A 21,359-nucleotide genomic window follows, 5' to 3' on the forward strand; every position below is an offset into this window, starting at 1 on the left:
CATAGATTTTGGCAGGAGGGTGCTAGATTCCGCCTCCAATATGGATTCCAAAAAATTCTCAAGCATGACCCTCCCGTGTGTGGCTAGTTAATTCCCAGCTGTGCTGACATGGAGCCGTCAGGAAAATAGAAAATTTAATTCAAATACTTACCGTAATTTTCCTTTCCTGACAAGCTCCATGTCAGCACAGAACCCGCCCAGTTAAGTAGTAATAGTTACGAAATGCTGTGGCTGCAGTGAGCAAAAAATGTCCTGATTACATAGGGGGTGGGCAGGGCATCACCCAGCTGTGCTGACATGGAGCTCGTCAGGAAAGGAAAATTACGGTAAGTATTTTAATTCAATTTTCTGTTTTTGGGCCTCTCTATGTGATTAGGCGGAAAGTCTCACATATGTGGTATCACCATACTAGGGTAAAGTAGTAAAATGCATTTTGAAGTGTAATTCTAAGTGTGACCATACTGTGTGTGTTATATTTTATTAATTGACAGCTTTGTGTAAAAAAAAAAGTTTTCTTTTTATATTTTTTAAATATGTGGCAGAAAAATGAAATCCTCAAAAGACTCATCGTGCCTATTAAAAAATACCTTGAGGTGTTTACTCTCCAAAATGTGGTGATTTTGTGGGTGTTTCTCCTATCCTGGCACTTTAGTGTCTCAAAAAATGTGATAGATAGTCAGGAAATCAGATGCACAATTTGCCTGAAGGTGCTCCTTGGATTTTGGGCCCCTCTATGCATCCAGACAGAACAAAACGTCCCACACATGTGATATCCCCATGCTTGGAAAGTGTGGAATAATGTGTTTTGTGGTGTAATTCTAAGAATACGCATGTTGTGTGTGAGAAATAACTTGTTAAAATGACAACTTTTGTGAAATAAAATCAGATTTTATTTAATTTCTTTATTTTCCAGAAAAGAGTGTGGAGAAAAAAAAAACTCATCCTGCCTCTTACTAAATACCTTGGACTGTCTACTTTCCGAAAAGGTGTCATTTGGGGATATTTGTACTGTCCTGGAATTTTGGAGACTCAAGAATTTAGATATTCAGTCAGGACATTGGGATTGATTAATTTTCATCATATACACTATACATTGTAGACTTTATAACTTTCACACAGAGTAGATAATAGACACGGATTTGTATTTTACCAAAGAAATGTAGAAAAATAAATGTTGCCCTAAATTCATGAAGAAAGATTATTTACTTATTTTTATTACATTTTTTTTTTAATTCACATTTTTTTCCCATTATATATTAAAAGCGATGAAAAATCACAACTAAAATAAAGCTTTACATGTCTCATGAAAATGATATAAAATTCATTTGGGTACAGAGTTGTATGACCGAGTAATTGTCAGTCAAATTATCACTGTGCTAAAAATGAAAGAATGGCGTATACAGGAAGGGGGAACAACATGGCGGTCATCAAGTGGTTAATAAACAATAAAAAACTAAGATAAGATCTAAATCAAAACCTTTATAATTGAAGATAATAAACAAAAAAAAAATGTATTATTTGTTGGACCAATGAGTAAAACCTAACAAGAACAATAATGTACAGAAACCGATATCAACCAATAAGAAGTGTTGTCCATGTATTGTCATATCTGGCCATGTATTAGCACAGTTTAGTTGTATGGTGCGGTCTGTGTGAGTGCGGGACCGAGTCATCTCTGTATGTTTAGAGGATCATATTACTAGAATTCAATCCCTGCAGACTCAGATCTATCAAACCGAACCTGAAAAACATTCAATATATTCCGCCCCTCCCCCAACACACCACTGTTATTATGAGAAAGATCGTTATCTCATGTGAATTCTCTGGTGTTTCACAAGGTTTCCTTTTGTTGTGAAAGATTTCCCGCACTCTGAACATGAATAAGGACCCTCACCCGTGTGAATTCTCTGGTGATACACAAGGCCTCCGTTCGACCTGAAGGATTTCCCGCACTCTGAACATGAATAAGGACGCTCACCTGTGTGAATTCTCAGGTGATACACAAGGTCTCCTTTCAGTGAGAAAGATTTCCCACACTCTGAACAAGAATAGGGACGCTCACCCGTGTGATGCTTCTTGTGTATATCGAATGAATATTTCCATTTGAAACATTTCCCACACTCTGGGCATGTATAAGGATGCTCGCCCGTGTGATTTCTCTGGTGCACGAGAAGTTGTGCTTTCTCAATGAAACCTTTCCCGCACTCTGAACATGAATAGGGACGCTCCCCCGTATGAAGCTTCTGGTGTCTAATAAGATTTATTTTCTGAGTGAAACATTTCCCGCACTCAGAACATGAATAGGGTTGCTCACCCGTGTGACTTCTCTGGTGTGTAATAAAAGTTTTTTTCTCATTGAAACCTTTCCCGCACTCTGAACATGAATAAGAACACTCACCTGTGTGACTTCTTTTATGTATACTAAGTTTTTTTTTCTCAGTGTAACATTTCCCGCACTCTGAACATGAGAAGGGACGCTCACCCGTGTGACTGTACCGGTGTGTGAGAAGACTTTGGTTGTCAGCGAAACATTTCCCACATTCTGGGCATGAAAATTCACCTGTGTGACGTCTTTTGTGTGCAAGAAGGCTAGCTTTCTTTGTGTAACATTTTCCGCACTCTGAACATGAGAAGGGACGCTCACCCGTGTGACTGTACCGGTGTGTAAGAAGACTTTGGTTGTCAGTGAAGCATTTCCCACATTCTGAGCATGAAAATTCACCTGTGTGACTTCTTTTGTGTCTAATAAGGCTTCCTTTCTTAGTGTAACATTTCCCGCACTCTGAACATGAATAAGGACGCTCCCCAGTGTGACTTCTTTGATGTATAGAAAGTTTTGTTTTCTGAGGGAAACATTTCCCACACTCTGAACATGAATAGGAACGCTCACCTGTGTGAATTTTTTTATGTTTAAGAAGGTCTCTCTTTTTTGTGAAAAGTTTCCCACACACTGAACATGACAATGACCTCTCTTCTGTGTGATCTCCTTCCTGCTCTGAAGAAGATTCCTCGGGAATAGACGGATCTATTAAAGTATTTCTACTGTGAGATCTTAGAGTCCTGGTATGTGATTTATCAGAAGATTCCTCAGACGTATTCCGGACATTATGGTCATCTGCTGAGAAACAATTTTACAATAAATGTTAGAGGAATTATTGGAATCTTGTATTCAGGAGTCATATATGTTGGTCCCGCACTAAGAGCTCCTTTCACATTGAGGCGCTTGAAAAACGCCTTAAAAACTCCCAGCGCTATTGTCGTGTTAGAGCTAAAATGAGGGCACCGCACAGGAGATTATAAGGCGTTTTTGAAGCGTTGGCATTAATAACCTCTCCCCCCTACATCACTTCCTGTGCACTCCCTACATCACTTCCTACATCACTTCCTGTGCACTCCCTACATCACTTCCTGTGCACTGCCTACATCACTTCCAGTGCACTGCCTACATCACTTCCTGTGCACGTCCTTGTATTCGGTGGAGGGGAGAGAGGGAACACAGAGAAGATGGAGTTTGCTGAGCTGCTGTTTGTGTTTCTCTATTGGGAAAATTTCCTTAAACAGAGGCAGCGACGTCTCTTTTGGGCTCATCCCACCCTACAAGAGCGCTCCTCAAGAGGGACATTTGTGATGTTTTATCAGGACTTGAGTGTGACCCTGAAAGTTCTGAAATTACACTCAGATGAGCATTGCAATGCAAGTGGAAATATCCCAGTCCCAATCCTAACCCTAATCCCAGTCCCACTAGTCCCAATCCTAACCCCAATCCCCCAACTCTAACCCTAATCCCATTCCAGCTAGTCCCAACCCTAATCCCAGTCCCAATCCCCCAACCCCAGTTTCACTAGTCCCAATCCTAACCTTAATCCCAGTCCCACTAGTCCCAATCCTAACCCTAATCCCAGTCCCACTCATCCCAATTCGTTACAACTTTTTTCTGACATCATTCATTATTTAATTAACTATTTTCATGCACTCAAGCACGGGATATTATTATAAGAAGAAATATAGATGAATGTATTATATTATTGTATGTTCACATGTTATTATGTTGGCACTCATGTTGGAACAGGAGAATTGATACACTAATGCCGCGTACACACGGTCGGAATTTCCCACAAATATGTTCGATGGGAGCTTGTTTTTGGACATTCCGAAGGTGTGTAGGCTCCATCGGACATTTGCTGTCGGAATTTCCGACAACAAAAACAGAGCTGGTTCTCACATTTTCCGATACATGTTGTCGGAAATTCTGAGCGTGTGTACTAAATTCCACGCATGCTCGGAATCAAGCAGAAGAGCCGCAATGGCTATCGAACTTAATTTTTCTCGGCTAGTCGTAGGTGTTGTACGTCTCCGTGTTCTTGACGTTCGCAATTTCCGACTAAATTTGTGTGACCGTGTGTATGCAAGACGAGTTTGAGCCAACATTCCATCGGAAAAATATCCACGGTTTTGTTGTCGGAATGTCCGATCGTCTGTACGCGGCATAAGAGGTTGGATATAATTATTAACACTAGCGCAGCATTATTTGTTTGGAGTTTTATTTGGACATTATATTGGGAGTGTGTTACTTGCTGCTTGCATGCATCACACAGATTGCATTCCAGTCTCTCGTAAGACTACCTATTACACTGGGATTAGGATGAGGGTTGTGGGATTGGGAGTAGTGGGACCAGGATTAGTGTTGGGGTATTGGGACTGAAATTAGGGTTAGTGTTGGGGGATTGGGACGAGTGGGAATGGTATTAGGGTTAGTACTAGTGAGACTGGGATTAGGTCTATTGGGACTGGGATTAGGGTTAGGGGATTGGTACTAGTGAGACTGGGATTAGGGAATTGGGACTAGTGGGAGTTGGTTTAGGGTTGCGGTATTGGGACTAGTGGGACTGGGATTAGGGTTAGCGGATTGGGACTAGTGGGACTGGGATTAGGGTTTGTGGCACTGGGATTAGGGTTGGGACTAGTGGGACTGGGATTAGTGATTGGGACTAGTGGCACTGGGATTAGGGTTGGGGGGTTGGGACTAGTGGCACTGAGATTAGGGTTAGGGGATTGGGACAGGGAATAGGGCTATGGGATAGGGACTAATCCTATACCCGCACCCTTGCACTCACTTTTATAGTGCCACTGTTTTTATATCTTTGTGAACATACTACAGTAGTATGTAGTAGAGACTATGAGCATGGTGCAAATGAGGTCGGAGACTGAGGACATGCTGCAGGAGGCAGATACTGTGAATATCTTCCATTATAATTCTGTTACAGTTTCTTTACAAATCAGTCCTCTGTCAGATGGGTTTTCCCTACAGGACATTGAGGAGGTACATCGATGATGTTCTTACTGTCAGCAGTTGAGGTTTCTCTGTCTTTCCTGTACCGAAGGATAACATGTTCTCTATTTTGTACATGAGCAACACAGATTAATTCAAATTAAATAGAAAAAAAATCTCTGTATACCAGGGGTCAAGTCCTGGGGGAAAAAGTGTGGGAACTCCCACCCAAGATCCACAAAAATGACATACTCATATGCATAATTACTAAACCGCATGTTTTTTTTTTTTTTCGATCCACTGTACCTTAGTAATCCTTTATGTTACTGGCCGCTTCCTGTATATGGATTCATCGGGTAGTGTGCGGGTATTCCGTCACTTCCTCAATGCCGCAATGTCTCCTGGGAGCTTTTGTCATTGTTCCCAAGAGACATTGCGGAGGTCTGCCGCGAGTTATCGCAGGATTTAGAAAGAAGCAAGTTCTTTCTAAACCCCTTGATAACTCGCGGCAGACCTCCGCAATGTCTCCTGGGAACAATGACAAAAGCTCCCAGGAGACATTGCGGCATCGAGGAAGTGACGGAATACCCGCACACTCCCCGATGAATCCATATACAGGAAGCGGCCAGTAACATAAAGGATTACTAAGGTTCGCCTGCCCCTGACAGTGACTCGAGCTGGGCATCGCCGCTTAGTGAAGGATTGGCTCGGCTGCTCTAGTGCTGCAAAGGGAACTGAGTTCCTGCTGTGAAAAAAGTGCAGGAACTCCGTTCCCGCAGGACTTGAGCCCTGCGGTATACGGAAGAGGTGATATGTTTTTAGAGCTCTGTGGATGAAGAATTGTCTGGTTCTAGATGACTCTGAAAAATTGACTGGATGTTCTTCTCATGATTACTAATTGTAGGAAAACTATTTTAGAATGTTGATCTGGTGAGCTATCTGATTGCCTTTTGGGATCAGGGAGGAAACTTTATAACCTAAATAAGATTAGGCCGAGCTTTATATGGACATTCTACTGTCCTGGGGGTCAGCTGCTGCTTTGAGATTATTATTTTTCTCTTGGGTGAATTCAGTAGACATCGACCTTTTCTCCTCTGATGTAACAATGTAAATACAAACTTTATACTCATAGAAGTAAAATAATAATGGGAACTGGTTCTATATTTAGTGTTTATTACTTACTTGTGTCCATATGTAGAGAAGATTCCACCTGTTTACTTTCCATAATCATCTCCCCCTCCTCCATAGACTGCTGATCTCCACTCACCAGCGTCTCTTCTTCTTCCTCTTTAATCTCATCTTTGATGTCTTTTAGTTCTTCACCCTAAACCCCAAAGATGGTAGAATAATTGTATAAAAATGAACAAGGTACAAAGAAGAATGTCCTCTCATAGCTTAGAATACATTTTGAGTTCTAGTTGTTCAGTCCCACCTACCTGATGATGGTGGGGGATGGTGTGATCTTCCTGTGTGGAATCCCGGGAATACAGAGGACGGGGACATCTCTCTGGTGGGTTCCCATTACTGGATCCATCTGTAGGAAACACACACACTGACTGAATACATTGTTTCTATGTGTTTATCAGATGATGGAGGATCTAGGTGGACCCTCCGTACTGCTCTCTCCTTTACAATATTGTGCACCACCCTACAGTTTGGGCCCCACTGTTAGCTGGGAATACAGAGGACAGGGACATTTCTCTGGTAGGTTCCCATTACTGGATCCATCTGTAGGAAACACACACACTGACTGAATACATTGTTTCTATGTGTTTATCAGATGATGGGGGATCTAGGTGGACCCTCCGTACTGCTCTCTCCTTTACAATAAAGTCTCCTCTTACCCGGTGATGTGAGGGGTGGCTAAAATTACATCAATGTGATATGACTGCCCAAAAAGTACTCACCTCTTCCTGATATATAAGCAAAAATATGTCACTGCGCCAATCCTAATATTAGTGGACATATGGTTGATAAGCCAGCAGTATATTATGAACTCAAAACTAAAAAAACACTATAAATAAATGGATAAATACACCAAAATCTTATGTGACTATGTATAACTACTGCAAAAAAACAAAGAACTCTCAATTCAATATAAAAGTCCAATGCTTTAAAGCTCAAAGTGCTCCTTAACCACTTCAGCCCCGGACCATATTGCTGGTCAATGACCGGGCCACTTTTTGCGATTCGGCACTGCGTCGTTTTAACTGACAATTGCGCGGTCGTGCGCTGTGGCTCCCAAACAAAATTTGGCATTTTTTTTCCCCTCAAATAGAGCCTTCTTTTTGTGGTATTTGATCACCTCTGCGTTTTTTATTTTTTGCGCTATAAACAAAAATAGAGCGACAATTTTGAAAAAAAATGAATATTTTTTGCTATAATAAATATCCCCAAAAATATCTAAAAAAGTTATTTTTTTCCTCAGTTGCGGCCAATACCCATTCTTCTACATGTTTTTCGTAAAAAAAAAAAAAATCGCAATAAGTGTTTATTGATTGGTTTGCGCAAAAGTTATAGCGTCCCACTGTCCCTCACCACCTACAGCCCCCAGCACATAAAGCCCTCACCACATACTGTTCTCGCCACATACTCTATAAACCAGAGGCTCTGGATGAACAGTTGGATAAATGGTTCTACATTTAGGCATCTTTTTGAGATAAAAGACATCACAGTGACTATGGAGGAAGAGGACGGACATGACGTGGGGGGTTACTGGGTGTAAATATAAAATAATATCTTATTACCTCCTCTGCTATCAGTTGCAGAAATATCTCCCTCCACTTCCAGCATGCTTTCGAGAAACTTTCTGTCTGTAGAGGACATCACTTCCTGTCCGTCTATTACATTCCCTGTCTCTGTTGACATCACTTCCTGTTTGTATCTGATTTCACTTCCTGTCTCTGCATTTCATGGACCATAAGTGAGATCACCGCCTTGTGGAGAAAATACACACTGCAGCCGGTGTTTTTATAAACGTTGACAGATACTTCTTGATGTTTTCTTTGGTTTTGGTGCTTAAAGTGGAACTTTAGTCAGAAAATTAGGTCCTTCTAGATCACCTCAGGCTGGCACCTTTTTGCATGTACAGCTATATAAAATCTAAAAAATAAATGGCGGCACCTCACCACAGTACGCTCGTGAGGATGGCAATATAAAGGGGGCAGATGAGGACACTACTGTGGGGGGGGGGGGGGGGGGTGAAGGAAGCAGAGGATACTGATGTGCAGATAAAGGAGGACAGATAAGGACAGGACTATACTGTGTAGGGGGAAGAGGAGGACACTACTGTGAGGGGGCTGAAGAGGACACCGATGTGAGGGGGAAATGAAGGGGAGCAGAGGACACTGCTGTGGGGGGGGGGGGGTATATAAAGGTGCACCATGCCGCCACAACTTCTTACCACCTCCTGTACCATGTCCTTAGTCTCTAACCATCTCCTGTACTATGTCCGCACAGCCTCTGACCACCTCCTGTATCATGTCTGTACTGTAGCTTCTGGCCATCTCCTGTATCATGTCTGCAGCCTCTGGCCACCTCCTGTATCATGTCTGTAGCTTCTGGCCATCTCCTGTATCATGTCTGTAGCCTCTGGCCATCTCCTGTATCATGTCTGTAGCTTCTGGCCATCTCCTGTATCATGTCTGTAGCCTCTGGCCATCTCCTGTATCATGTCTGCAGCCTCTGGCCACCTCCTGTATCATGTCTGCAGCCTCTGGCCATCTCCTGTATCATGTCTGTAGCTTCTGGCCATCTCCTGTATCATGTCTGTAGCCTCTGGCCATCTCCTGTATCATGTCTGCAGCCTCTGGCCACCTCCTGTATCATGTCTGTAGCCTCTGGCCATCTCCTGTATCATGTCTGTAGCTTCTGGCCATCTCCTGTATCATGTCTGTAGCCTCTGGCCATCTCCTGTATCATGTCTGCAGCCTCTGGCCACCTCCTGTATCATGTCTGCAGCCTCTGGCCATCTCCTGTATCGTGTCTGTAGCCTCTGGCCACCTCCTGTATCATGTCTGCAGTTTGATCAGACAATGTTGTCTATTTTTTACTGAGGTGCTGGTGATGGGATTTTTGTATTACCATTTGATATTTTTGTGTAATAAAATATCTATAAGCTGCATGGTCCCTAGTAATTACTATAGACGAGGCTCTCTTTTTACCCTTTTCTTTTGTATGCTTGGTTGATTACAAAAATCACACCTTATTGAGGTGAGCCAGCTATCTGAGGGACGCTGTATTTGCTCTCATAGAGAGCCTTTCCAGCCCATACACCCCAGTGAGCTACTGGCTATCTCCCTGGTTTTCTTTCCCTTTTGGATATACCATCTATATAAGTTACTTCTGCGTGACACAATAGATTAGTGACCCCTTCCCTTGACTTTTTCAGCTGCCTTGATCATCAGTACATGGGCTCCAGTTGTTGATGTAAATACTGATAATATCTCTTCCATCACTCTCATTTTTATGATTTAAAGAGGGGGCATTCCTATCCAGAGGGAAGATGATTGACGGCCGGCTCTGGCGCGTCACGCTTCTCCGGAAATAGCCGAAATAGGACTTGGCTCTTCACGGCGCCTGCGCATAGTCTGTGCGCAGGCGGCGTATAGCGCCGTGAAGAGCCGAGACCTACTCCGGCTATCTTCGGGGAGCGTGACGTGCCATAGCCGGCCGTCAATCATCTTCCCTCTGGATAGGAACGCCCATTCCCCGCGGGGAGTCGGAATCTTCACTATAGGATTGCACAGTGAGTACGGGGCAAAAAAAATAAATACAGGCATACTGCAGCTCGCGCTACTATGCTTAATTTAATGCTAAAATGTTGTTATTGAGGGTGAACCACCGCTTTAACAGATAGTCTCTCATACAATTCAAATTGATGCATAAACTCCTGAAGAAGTCAAAAACTTTTGGCAAAACGTTGAGATTGTAACATGGAATATGTAAAGTATGTTTGTTGATCAAAACACAGTGAGATTTATGGTTTCAATAAATATTTCTAACTGAAATTAAATTTATTTTTTAAATTTTAACAATATTTATGTATTAATCAGCACCTTAAAAACCCCTATTGTTTTGTACTATATACTTACCTGAGTAGTGGAATATATTTTGTGTGAAATTGTAAATATGCCCATACTGTATTTATGATATTTTATTAATTGACAGGTTTGCGTAAAAAAAAAAAAAACACAAAAATATAAGAATTGTAATTTTATTCCTGTATTTGCTAAAAACTTGTGTCAGGAAAATGAAATCCCCAAAAGACTCATCATGCCTCTTAAAAAGATAGCTTGGGGTGTTTACTCTCCAGAATGTGGTCATTGTGTGGGTGTTTCTCTTATCCTGGCCCCTTAAGGCCTCAAGAAATGTAATGGGAAGCCAGCAGCAACATTTATGCACTTTGAAAGCCTGAAGGTGCTCCTTGGATTTTGGACCCCTCTATGCATCTAGACATATAAAAAGTCTCTCACATGTGGTATCCTCATGCTTGTAAGGAGTAGAAGAAAGTGTTTTGATGTGTAATTGTAAGTATACCCATGTTGTGTGCGAGAAATAACTTGTTAAAATGACAACTTTGTGAAATAAAAATCAGATTTTATTTAATTTGTTTATTTTCCAAAAATATTGTGGCAAAAACTGCATCAAAAAACTCTGCATGCCTCTTACTAAACACCTTGGACCATCTACTTAGGTGTCATTTTGTGGGTATTTGTTCTGTCCTGGCATTTTAGAGCCTCAAGAATTGATAGGCCGCCAGAACATCAGGATTGATTCATTTTCAAATATATACACCATAGTTTGAAGACTTTCACACAGAGACAGAGTAGATAATATACACTGATTTTCTTTGTATTTTACCAAAGAAATGTAGAAAAATAAATGTTTCTTTAAATTAATGAAAAAAGGTTATAAATGTGCTTTTCTTTTATGAGAGAAATTAAGAAAAATGCTTTCTATTCTATTTTTTTTTGTCTCTTTGCCATTATACTGTATAGTAAAAGTGATGGAGAAACACAACTAAAAAGGAAAGCTTTACATGTCTCATAAAAATTATATAAAATCTATTTGGGTACAGAGTTGTATGACCGAGTAATTGTCAGTCAAATATCACTGTGCTAAAAATGAAAGAATGGCGTATACAGGAAGGGGGAATAACACAGCGGTCTTCAAGTGGTTAATAAACAATAAAAAAAACTAAGCTAGAATCTAAATCAAAACATTTATAATTGAACATAGTAAATAAAAAAAAATGTATCATTGGTTGGATCAATGAGAAGCCGGCTTCTTCAGTAAAACAAAAAAAGAGCAATAATGTACAGAAACCAACATCAACCAATAAGAAGTGTTGTCCATGTATTGTCATATCTGGCCATGTATTAGCACAGTTTAGTTGTATGGTGCGGTCTGTGTGAGTGCGGGACCGAGTCATCTCTGTATGTTTAGAGGATCATATTACTAGAATTCAATCCCTGCAGACTCAGATCTATCAAACCGAACCTGAAAAACATTAAATATATTCCGCCCCTCCCCCAACACACCACTGTTATGAGAAAGATTGTTATCTCATGTGAGTTCTCTGGTGATACACAAGGCTTCCATTCTGATTGAAAGATTTCCCGCACACTGAACATGAATAAGGACGCTCACCTGTGTGAATTCTCTGGTGATACACAAGGCCTCCATTCTGAGTGAAAGATTTCCCGCACACTGAACATGAATAAGGACGCTCACCTGTGTGAATTCTCTGGTGTTCCACAAGGTCTCCTTTCTTTGTGAAAGATTTCCCGCACTCTGAACATGAATAGGGACGCTCACCCGTGTGAATTCTCTGGTGTGCATCAAATGAATGTTTCCATTTGAAACATTTCCCACACTCCAAGCATGTATAAGGACACTCGCCTGTGTGATTTCTCTGGTGTAAAATAAGTTTTGCATTCTCAATGAAACCTTTCCCGCACTCAGAACATGAATAGGGACGCTCACCCGTGTGAACCTTCTGGTGTCTAATAAGATTTTTTTTCAGAGTGAAACACTTCCCACACTCTGAACATGAATAGGGTTGCTCACCCGTGTGACTTCTCTGGTGTGTAATAAGACTTTTTTTCTCATTGAAACCTTTCCCGCACTCTGAACATGAGAAGGGACGTTCACCTGTGTGGCTTCTTTGATGTCTATGTAGGTGGTTTTGCTGAGTGTAACATTTCCCGCACTCCGAACATGAATAGGGACGCACACCCGTATGGCTGTTCTGGTGTGTAAGAAGGTTTTGTTTGCTAGTGAAACACTTCCCGCACTCTGAACATGAATATGGACGCTCAGCGGTGTGATATTTCTCGTGTCTAAGAAGTTTTCTCTTTTGTGTGAAAAGTTTCCCACACACTGAACATGACAATGACCTCTCTTCTGTGTGATCTCCTTCCTGCCCTGAAGAAAATTCCTCGGGAATAGACGGATCTATTAAAGTATTTCTACTGTGAGATCTTAGAGTCCTGGTATGTGATTTATCAGAAGATTCCTCAGACGTATTCCGGACATTATGGTCATCTGCTGAGAAACAATTTTACAATAAATGTTAGAAGAATTGTTGGAATCTTGTATTCAGGAGTCATATATGTTGGTCTAGTTCTAAATCTTTGAGCTCCGGAATACAAGTGGGAGAAATCAGAACAGAAATAGAAATTCAAAGTAGATAAACGATACAATTCACCCAAATCACACTGTGCGACTTTGTGCATTGAGGACATTGTTATTGAGGAACAGAGATGGATCTTTCATATGGCCTTCTCCATGTCTGTCTGTCCACCTGCAAGGTGATTAATGTGGCCAGTCGCTGGGTGGAGACCAAACCTGATTTAAGCCAGAAAAGCCTACAATCTCAGTATCTCCTCCTCATTAGTTGGGAACATGACATTATATTGAGGAATGGAGAGGGACCTTTCATATGATGTACAGTATCTCCTCATTTGTTGGGAACATGACGTTATATTGAGGAATTGAGATGGACCTTTCATATGATGTACACAAGTGGTGGTCAGTTTGCTGGATGTAGGAGGCCTTAAGTGTGGCCCCTAATATAATCAAAGGGTGGCACATAATATTCAGTGTATGTAAAGCTACAGAAATCTGTCGGACTGTGAACATATTACAGTAGATGATCAGAGACTATAAGTATGGTGCAAATGAGGTCGGAGACTGAGGACATGCTGCAGAAGGCAGATACTGTGAATACCTTCCATGATAATTCTGTTACAGTTTTATTTACAAATCAGTCCTCTCAGATTGGTGTTCTTTACAGGACATTGATGAGGTACATCGATGATGTTCTTACTGTCAGCAGTTGATGTATTTCCAAGAAAAGGATTTTACAGGTAAGCTGTATTAAAAAAATCCAATTTCTCTTATCGTCTATGGACGGACACATCTCCTTAAGTCTTGACAAGTGGGTTATGTTCCCTGTTTACAGGAGAGGACTAGGCAGAAACATGTTAGATCATTAAATACATGTTACATTAACAGAGTTGAACAGCCCCGCCCAGGGGGCGGTCCCTCCAGACATAACCCTCCTCACTGCAGCTGCAGCCTCAGTTTCGTTCTGCCTAGCAAAGGAGAAGGACGTATGGTTCCCTTTGTGCCCAGCTCCTTGAGGAGAAATTATTTTATTTAGATTTTTTCTTAAAGAATCTTCTTTCAACTGTCGGCTGAGAGACAGGCTGGATATTATAGATCCTTGTAGTCTTCTCAGTCCGACCAGCATGCGTGGGCACACCTTTGCAAATAGGCTTGGTCTCCCACGCCATACCTCATGACTCCTGGGGTTGCCGGTGAGCTTTGCTCTGAGGTCCACATATGACTGGGCTGTGGTGTTGTCTCACTCACAGTGGACCGGGCCGACAGCTACCTCCAGTGCGGTTGTAGGTCTGTCAGGAATGCGTCAGCGAATCCTCACTCGGAGGTAAGTACAGTCCCTCCCGCTTAGGTGGGTTGGTACGGCTGGGCATTCCTGGGGTTTGGGCGTCCTCTTCTCCCTTCCCTGCTCCTTTCCCTCTGCTGCATTGCAAAACATTTGCCGCTGTCGGGGGGGGGGGGGGGATTGGGAACTGTGCCTGGCCTGAGTTTTTTTGTGAGGTTTCTGTGTGAATTTTTCTTTACACTTTTAAAAGCCTTAGAGGCTTTTGCTGTTTAAATGCAGCGTTTTGCCGCCATTCGGCCGGCTCTGGCGCCATTTTTGGGGTGGTCTTCAATTGCATTGAAAACTCCCATTGGTGGCCATTTTGCCATAGCCGAGGACGTTCGGCCATCTTGGCTGACCCCTAGTGCTGAATTCTACGGTGCACACATGTCCCTTGGATGCCGCAAGTCTCCTCACAGTATTTTTTCCTCCCCACATGCTGTGCTGTGCTGTGGGCGGATGGCACGCTGGGCAGTCTCCTCCTCGGTGAGTCCCCTGGGATACCCCCGACCAGCGCAGCGAAGGGCGAGTTTCCCTGCATAGGGCATTGGAGCTCCTGTTAAACAATTGCATTTTATACATACACACTATGTGTATGTGTTGCTCTATTGGGGTCAGTATCTGGTCCTTCCCCACCTGGGATCCCACAAATGGTTTTTTACTGTTTGTCCTGGACACCTTGGTGCCAGGGTGGGGGACTGCCGACAGGCGGAGGTCAAAGGAGTGCCCCCCCTGTTATCCCCTGGGGAATGCTCTATCAATGGAGCCATGGACCAGATACCTGGGGGTGCAGGATAAGGCACTTAGAGGTGCGCTTCTCACTGCTGTACGGGACTCCCTGTAGCTGGATAGTGCAGCTGGGTTTCCGCTGAGGGCTCTGTCTTTTTTGGGATCACACAAATCAGACCGCTCTGTTTAGGTTTTCCTTCTGTGCCCTTCCTTACTAATTTTTAAGATGCGGAATGAGAAAAGCCTTTTGTAGTCCCTCACCGCCTGGCAGCTTAGTGCCCCTTGATTGGAGCCTTTTTAAGAGAGTGGGTTTCTCCTCCGGTGGTGGACCCTTAGGGGGGTCATGTATAGGTGACCACCCTCTCTATTGCGGGACACCCCCGCTTGTATGGATTTGACTGAGAAGATCCGAAGTTCTGACCCGTTCCATGTCTATCATGCTGGGGTCTGTCTTGCGGCCACTACTCTGGAATCCCAGTCGCCTCACCGAGTGAGCATGTTGCACCATACAATGGAGGAGCACCGACTCTCTCCCGAAGTTATTAGGCTAACGGACCTGCGGGTCCAGGGCCTTGTATATGTCTGTGATGTTTCACTGGATGCCCTTGATATCCAGGGCTTTGGTTTCAGAGATGGCGCCTTCTCTGGTTGGAATGCTGGTCTGCTGGCCAGGCCTCTAACATACGCCCTGACTGATTTACCCTTTTTTGGGTGGGAGACCTTTGGGTCCTCGCTGGACGACATTATCAAGGATGTCTCTGGAGGGAAGAGCGCTCTCCTCCCTCAGGCCTCCAGGGGGAAGGGGCCCCGCCGTGTGCCGGGTCCTTCTTTTTCCACACGAAAGTGGTCTGTTTTTCGTCAGTCGGGGGCCGGGGGCGAACCTCCTGGGCCGACAAGGGCTCAGCTGGGGGGCTGATCCGTCCCTGGGTGCGTAAGCCAATCACGCCGGCACCCGAACTCACCAATGTATGTAGCTTCCCCTGCCCGTCTCTGAAGTGGGAGGGCACCTTTGCTGTTAACAGCTCGGTGAACCTTCATGCTCTCCGACAGTGGGTCTGCGAGGTGGTATCTTCGGGGTACTAGATAGGGTCAATTTCGATCCACTGAACAGTTTTCTTTCCTCGTGTCTCCCTCTCCCGGCTCGTTCTGCCTTTTGGCAGTGTGGGACTTGATAAGCTGCGGTGTGATTTTCCGCAGGACTAGTGGTTTGAGGGAATTCTATCCAAATCCGCTCTCGGTCCCATGGATGGGCATGGTCCGTCCGATTTTGGGCTTCAAGGGCCTAAAGGCCTTTGTGAATGGTGGGTAGGTCCGCTCGGAATCCATTCATTCGGTGGGGTAGCCACTTGCACTTCGGTGCAGAAGGTCATAGGTACGACCCACCATGGGGCTGCTACCTGTATAGCTTTTAGCTGCGCTCCATCTGGGGGACTTTCTGGCGTCCTTGGACATAAGGATGCATACATGCATGTTCCACTTTGCGCAAGTCACAGAGGTTTTCTGTGCCTCGCGATGGGGATGCCCACGGTCAGTTGTGGTCCTGCCTTTTGAACTGGCGCCAGCACCAATGGTTTTCACCAAGGAGTTTTGCACTTATCCTATCCCTGTTGGGACAGCGAGGCTTTGCCATCGTGGCTACTTAGACGACTTCCTGACTCAGAGGTTGTGTCTGTGGCTTTTCAGACCCTCTGTGAATTCGGGTGGGTGTTAAACATTTGGAGTTGGTCCTGGTTCCGACTCAGTTTGGAGTGCCTACGACTTCCAGACTCCTCGGGGGCGAAGGTCTTTTTTCCCCCTGGAGAACTTGCAGACTCTTCAGTCGGCGGTGATTATTGACATCACGCAATCGGTCTCTCCGTTTGCAAGCAAATCCTAGGTCTGTGGGTAGCCTCCTCCGAGGCGGTAGCGTATGCCTAGTTCCACGCTCATATTTATTTCCAGAGGGAAATGCTGTCCGAGTGGTACAAATTTCTGGTCTCTGAATCATCAGATTCAGGTGTGCCACCTAGTCAGTGTCTCTCTGAATTGGTGGCTGAGATCCCTGACTTTTCGGTCCGGGAGGTGGTTTCTTCCTTTCTGTGGAGATTACACCGGACGCCAACCTCTAGGGTTGTGAGGGCGCCTAGGGAGTCGGCCCAGAGTCGCTGGACTTGAGTGGACCTACGGCCACACAGCTCTATATGCACCCGTTCTCGGTAACAAGCTCGGGCCTGGTTAGCACGCGGGTGGGAGTCCGCCTGGAAATACCAGGTGCCGTAGACCTTGTCTACCGTTACTTGCCCTAGTACTGTGGGCGGTCAGGCTATGCCTCTCCTCGTGGTCGAGGGGGTTGCAAGGTCATCCGATCTTGATTCAACCTGACAACGCCAGGCCGGTGGCTTCGGGCTACCATCAGGTATACCGGCAGGCGGGCTACTGGAGTCGCCTGATGTTGAACCAGGACAACTGGTTTTGGCACATGGAGTCAACTCCCTTGCAGGAGGTGAGCCTCGCAGGGCATGGATCTCCTAGCCACTCGTCTCAGCCGCAGAGGTATCAAGGTTCGTGGCCAGATCTAGTGATCTGGTACAGACGCGCAAGTTGCGCTGGTGGCCCTGTGGGGTCTGCCTCGGCGACTTTATGCCTTTCCCCCATTGTGGTGGCTTCCCCGGCTGCTCCACAGAGTGGAGGCTGAGGAATCCCGATGATTTTAATAGCTCCAGATCTTTGGTGCGCCGATTTCGGCCGCCTGGTAGCGGTTGCCAGGGCAGGAGGTCCTTCTGTCTCGAGGTCCCATACTTCCTCATGTTGTACAGTCACTGACTTGCTCAACAGGGCTATTGGAAGCCAGACTTTAAGGGACCGGGGGCTGTCCGACTTGGTCACCTCAACAATGCTGAGGGCACGGTAGTCTTCTTCCAGTGGACCTACCGTCGCGTCTGGCGGACCTACATCTCTGGGTGCGACGAGATGGAGTGACGTCTACGGACGTACTCGGGGTCCGTCGGCCTGCTGTTTTTACAGCTTGGTAGATCAAAAAATTAGCTTAGAGCACCGTTTGGGGGCAGATTTCAGCCTTGGCTGTGTTCTTTCAGTAGCCTTTTTGTGGCCGTTCCCTGGTGGGTACCTTTTTTGTGGAGGGGGCTTGTCCTATACCTTCCCCCCTTGGCCCATTTCTTACCCCATGAGTTTTGACTCTGGCTCTCTCGGTTCTCGGGAATCTTCCTTTTGGAAACATCAGAGAGATTTTCTCTTGACACTATCTCAGAAGTGACCTTTACCTCTGTTAGAGGGGTTTGAGTTGGCGCTCTTGTCTTGCAAGCCGCCATGTTGGATCCTTCATAGTCTTAGGTGGTGGTGGTGCGTCCACGACCTTCCCTTCTTCCGAAGGAATAAGGACATTGTTCCTCACATCCTTCTGTCCTTGGCAGCCGCATCCTACGGAGGTTGCCTTTCATACTTTAGGCGTGGTACGCGCTTTGCGAGTATACTAGCCTGCTACGGCTCCGTTTCGGAAGATCTGACTCTTTTGTGTCGGTGTCTGGTTCACAAAAGGGACTGGCAATCTCGTTGCCCACCATTTCTCTGTGGATCAGGTAGGCTGTCATACAGGCCTATGTTCTTAGGGGCCGGCCCCCCTTTTCCGGTCCGACAGCATGCGCCGGTCTCATGCCGCGTACACACCATCACTTTATGTGATGAAAAAAAATGACGTTTTTAAAAACGTCACTTTAATTGACTGTGTGTGGGGGAAAACGTCGTTTTATGTCTTCTAAAAAACGACCAAAAAAAATTGAAGCAAGCTTCAATTTTATGTGTCGTTTTTCAAAAGTGCACTTTTTACTTCACAGAAATTGACCGTGTGTAGCAAAAAACGTCGTTTTCTAAGACGTTTTTTCATCCGCGCATGCCCAGAAGCTACTTATGAAGCAAGCTTCAATGGAAAAACGTGGTGGAACGTAACCTCACTTTGCAAGATCATTGTGAGAAAACGATGGTGTGTAGGCAACTTCATCTTTGAAAATTGAAGTTTCAAAAACGTCATTTTTTACTTCACAGAAAGTGTCGTTTTTTTTCATCACATAAAGTGATGGTGTGTACGCGGCATCAGGTGTGTGAGGCGGCGACTTGGTCGTCCGTTCAAATTCTTTCCAGAATTTACATGGTTGCTGTGAGTGCATCTTCTGATGCTTCTTTCGGCCGCTAGGTTGTTTGCAGGCGGCTGTTTAAAGTTGCACCTCCTCTTTTGAGGAGCTCTGCTTGTTTTGGGGTGAAGTTAAGATTGTTTTTTACTGTTATATTTCCCACCCCTCGTTTTGACACTGCTTGGGGACGTCCCACTTGTCAAGACTTAAGGAGCTGTGTCCGTCCATGGACGATAAGAGAAAATAGGATTTTTTTATACTCACCGTAAAATCCTTTTCTCTGACGTCCATGGACAGACACAGCTCACACCCCTCCATTTTAGGTTTGTACTGCTTGTTACGAACTGAGGCTGCAGCTGCAGTGAGGAGGGTTATGTCTGGAGGGACCGCCCCCTGGGCGGGGCTGTTCAACTCTGTTAATGTAACATGTATTAAATGATCTAACATGTTTCTGCCTAGTGCTCTCCTGTAAACAGGGAACATAACCCGCTTGTCAAGATTTAAGGAGCTGTGTCCGTCCATGGACGTCAGAGAAAAGGATTTTATGGTGAGTACAAAAAAATCCTATTTTTTGCACATGAGCAACACAGATTGCTTGAAATTATATGGAATAAAAAACCTCTGTATACGGAAGAGGTGATTTGTTTTTAGAGCTCTGTGGATGAAGAATTGTCTGGCTCTAGATGACTCTGAAAAATGACTGGATGTTCTTCTTCTGATTACTAATAATTGTAGGAAAACTATTTTAGAATGTTGATCTGGTGAGCTATCCGATTGCCTTTTGGGATCAGGGAGGAATCTTTATAACCTAAAGAAGATTAGGCCGAGCTTTATATGGACATTCCACTGTCCTGGGGGTCAGCTGCTGCTTTGAGATTATTATTTTCTCCTGGGTGACTTCAGTAGACATCGACCTTTTCTCCTCTGATGTAACAATGTAAATACAAACTTTATACTCATAGAAGTAAAATAAAAATGGGAACTGGTTCTATATTTAGTGTTTATTACTCACTTGTGTCTATATGTAGAGAAGATTCCTCCTGTTTACTTTCCGTAATCATCTCCCCCTCCTCCATAGACTGCTGATCTCCACTCACCAACCTCTCTTCTTCTTCCTCTTTATCCTCAACTTTGATGTCTTTTAGTTCTTCACCCTAAACCCCAAAGATGATAGAATAATTGTATAAAAAGGAACTATTCACAAAGAAGAATGTCCTCTCATAACTTAGAATACATTATGAGTTCTAGTTGCTCACTCCCACCTACCTGATGATGGTGGGGGATGGTGTGATCTTCCTGTGTGGAATCCCGGGAATACAGAGGACGAGGACATCTCTCTGGTGGGTTCCCATTACTGGATCCATCTGTAGGAAACACACACACTCACTGAATACATTGTTTCTATGTGTTTATCAGATGATGGGGGATCTACTCTTCTCCCTGGACAGATAAACTGAGAATTATCTGGACTGTACTGGGATAAATATGATCTAATATGTATCTGGCCTCTAGATGGACAGTCAGATAAATGGTTCTATTTTTAGGATGTACCTATAAACCAGAGGCTCTGGATGGCAGACATCTCAAGTTTCCCGCAAGTCACGAGAGACTCCCACATTTGGCTGCGGGCTCCTGGACACCCACGAGCGCCAGGCGAACTCCCGGCTGGGGCGGGTCAATTCAGCAGGGAAGGAACGGGGTGGGCACCAGGTGGAGGCAGAAGACTGTGTGCTGCGACCTGCAGGCTGTAGCAAGCAGCCCCCTAGGGGTAAAGCCACAGCTCCTGGGTCCCCTAAGGAGGATCGGCTCCCCCTGGTAGGTCGTGGCGCTGTGCGGAGTTTGGCGGGAGGAGAGGCGGCTCCATCTGGCTGGCTGCTAGTGCAGAGTAGCTGGGCGGGGAGAAGGAACAGGCAGATCCCACCCCTTCCCCCAAGCCAGGGGTGGCGCCAGGTGGGTGCATAGTCCTCCAATCCATCGAGTTGCAAGGGGGACCAGCAGGAGCAGCCTCTTACTTAGTCTTCGGCTGCAGTACCCGGCGCTTAGCCTCGTAGCACCCACTGTCCCTCACCAGCTACAGCCCCCAGCACCCACTGTCCCTCACCACCTACAGCCCCCACTGTCCCTCACCACCCACCACCTACAGCCCCCACTGTCCCTCAATACCTACAGCCCCCAGCACCCACTGTCCCTCAATACCTACAGCCCCCAGCACCCACTGTCCCTCAATACCTACAGCCCCCAGCACCCACTGTCCCTCAATACCTACAGCCCCCAGCACTCACTG

The 21,359-nt window shown here is 44.9% G+C and overlaps 1 protein-coding gene across 1 annotated transcript; it reads right to left on the reverse strand.

Moving 5' to 3' along the window:
• Window positions 1-1,557: 1,557 nt before the first annotated feature.
• LOC120910541 (zinc finger protein 850-like) lies at window positions 1,558-20,208 on the reverse strand. Its single transcript, XM_040322297.1, has 5 exons — window positions 20,088-20,208; window positions 11,835-12,820; window positions 8,017-8,082; window positions 6,452-6,593; window positions 1,558-3,118 (listed from the first exon to the last, which is right to left on the reverse strand). The coding sequence occupies exons 1-5, from the start codon at window positions 20,149-20,151 to the stop codon at window positions 1,806-1,808; spliced, it is 2,571 nt and encodes an 856-aa protein (XP_040178231.1). The 5' UTR covers window positions 20,152-20,208; the 3' UTR covers window positions 1,558-1,805.
• Between the last annotated feature and the right edge of the window lie 1,151 nt (window positions 20,209-21,359).

This window comes from Rana temporaria, chromosome 8 (genome assembly GCF_905171775.1).
Source record: "Rana temporaria chromosome 8, aRanTem1.1, whole genome shotgun sequence".
NCBI lineage: Eukaryota > Metazoa > Chordata > Amphibia > Anura > Ranidae > Rana > Rana temporaria.

What these genes read in the sequence shown, in the direction of transcription:
- LOC120910541 (XM_040322297.1), bottom strand. Translation starts at nt 20,151, where the DNA reads ATGGAGGAGGGGGAGATGATTACGGAAAGTAAACAGGAGGAATCTTCT. An exon ending in ACCAGAGAACTCACATGAGA is followed by an intron (nt 8,083 to 11,834) that starts TAACAATCTTTC and finishes TGTCCTCTACAG; the next exon opens with ACAGAAAGTTTCTCGAAAGC. An exon ending in TGCAACTGATAGCAGAGGAG is followed by an intron (nt 6,594 to 8,016) that starts GTAATAAGATAT and finishes TTTGGGGTTTAG; the next exon opens with GGTGAAGAACTAAAAGACAT.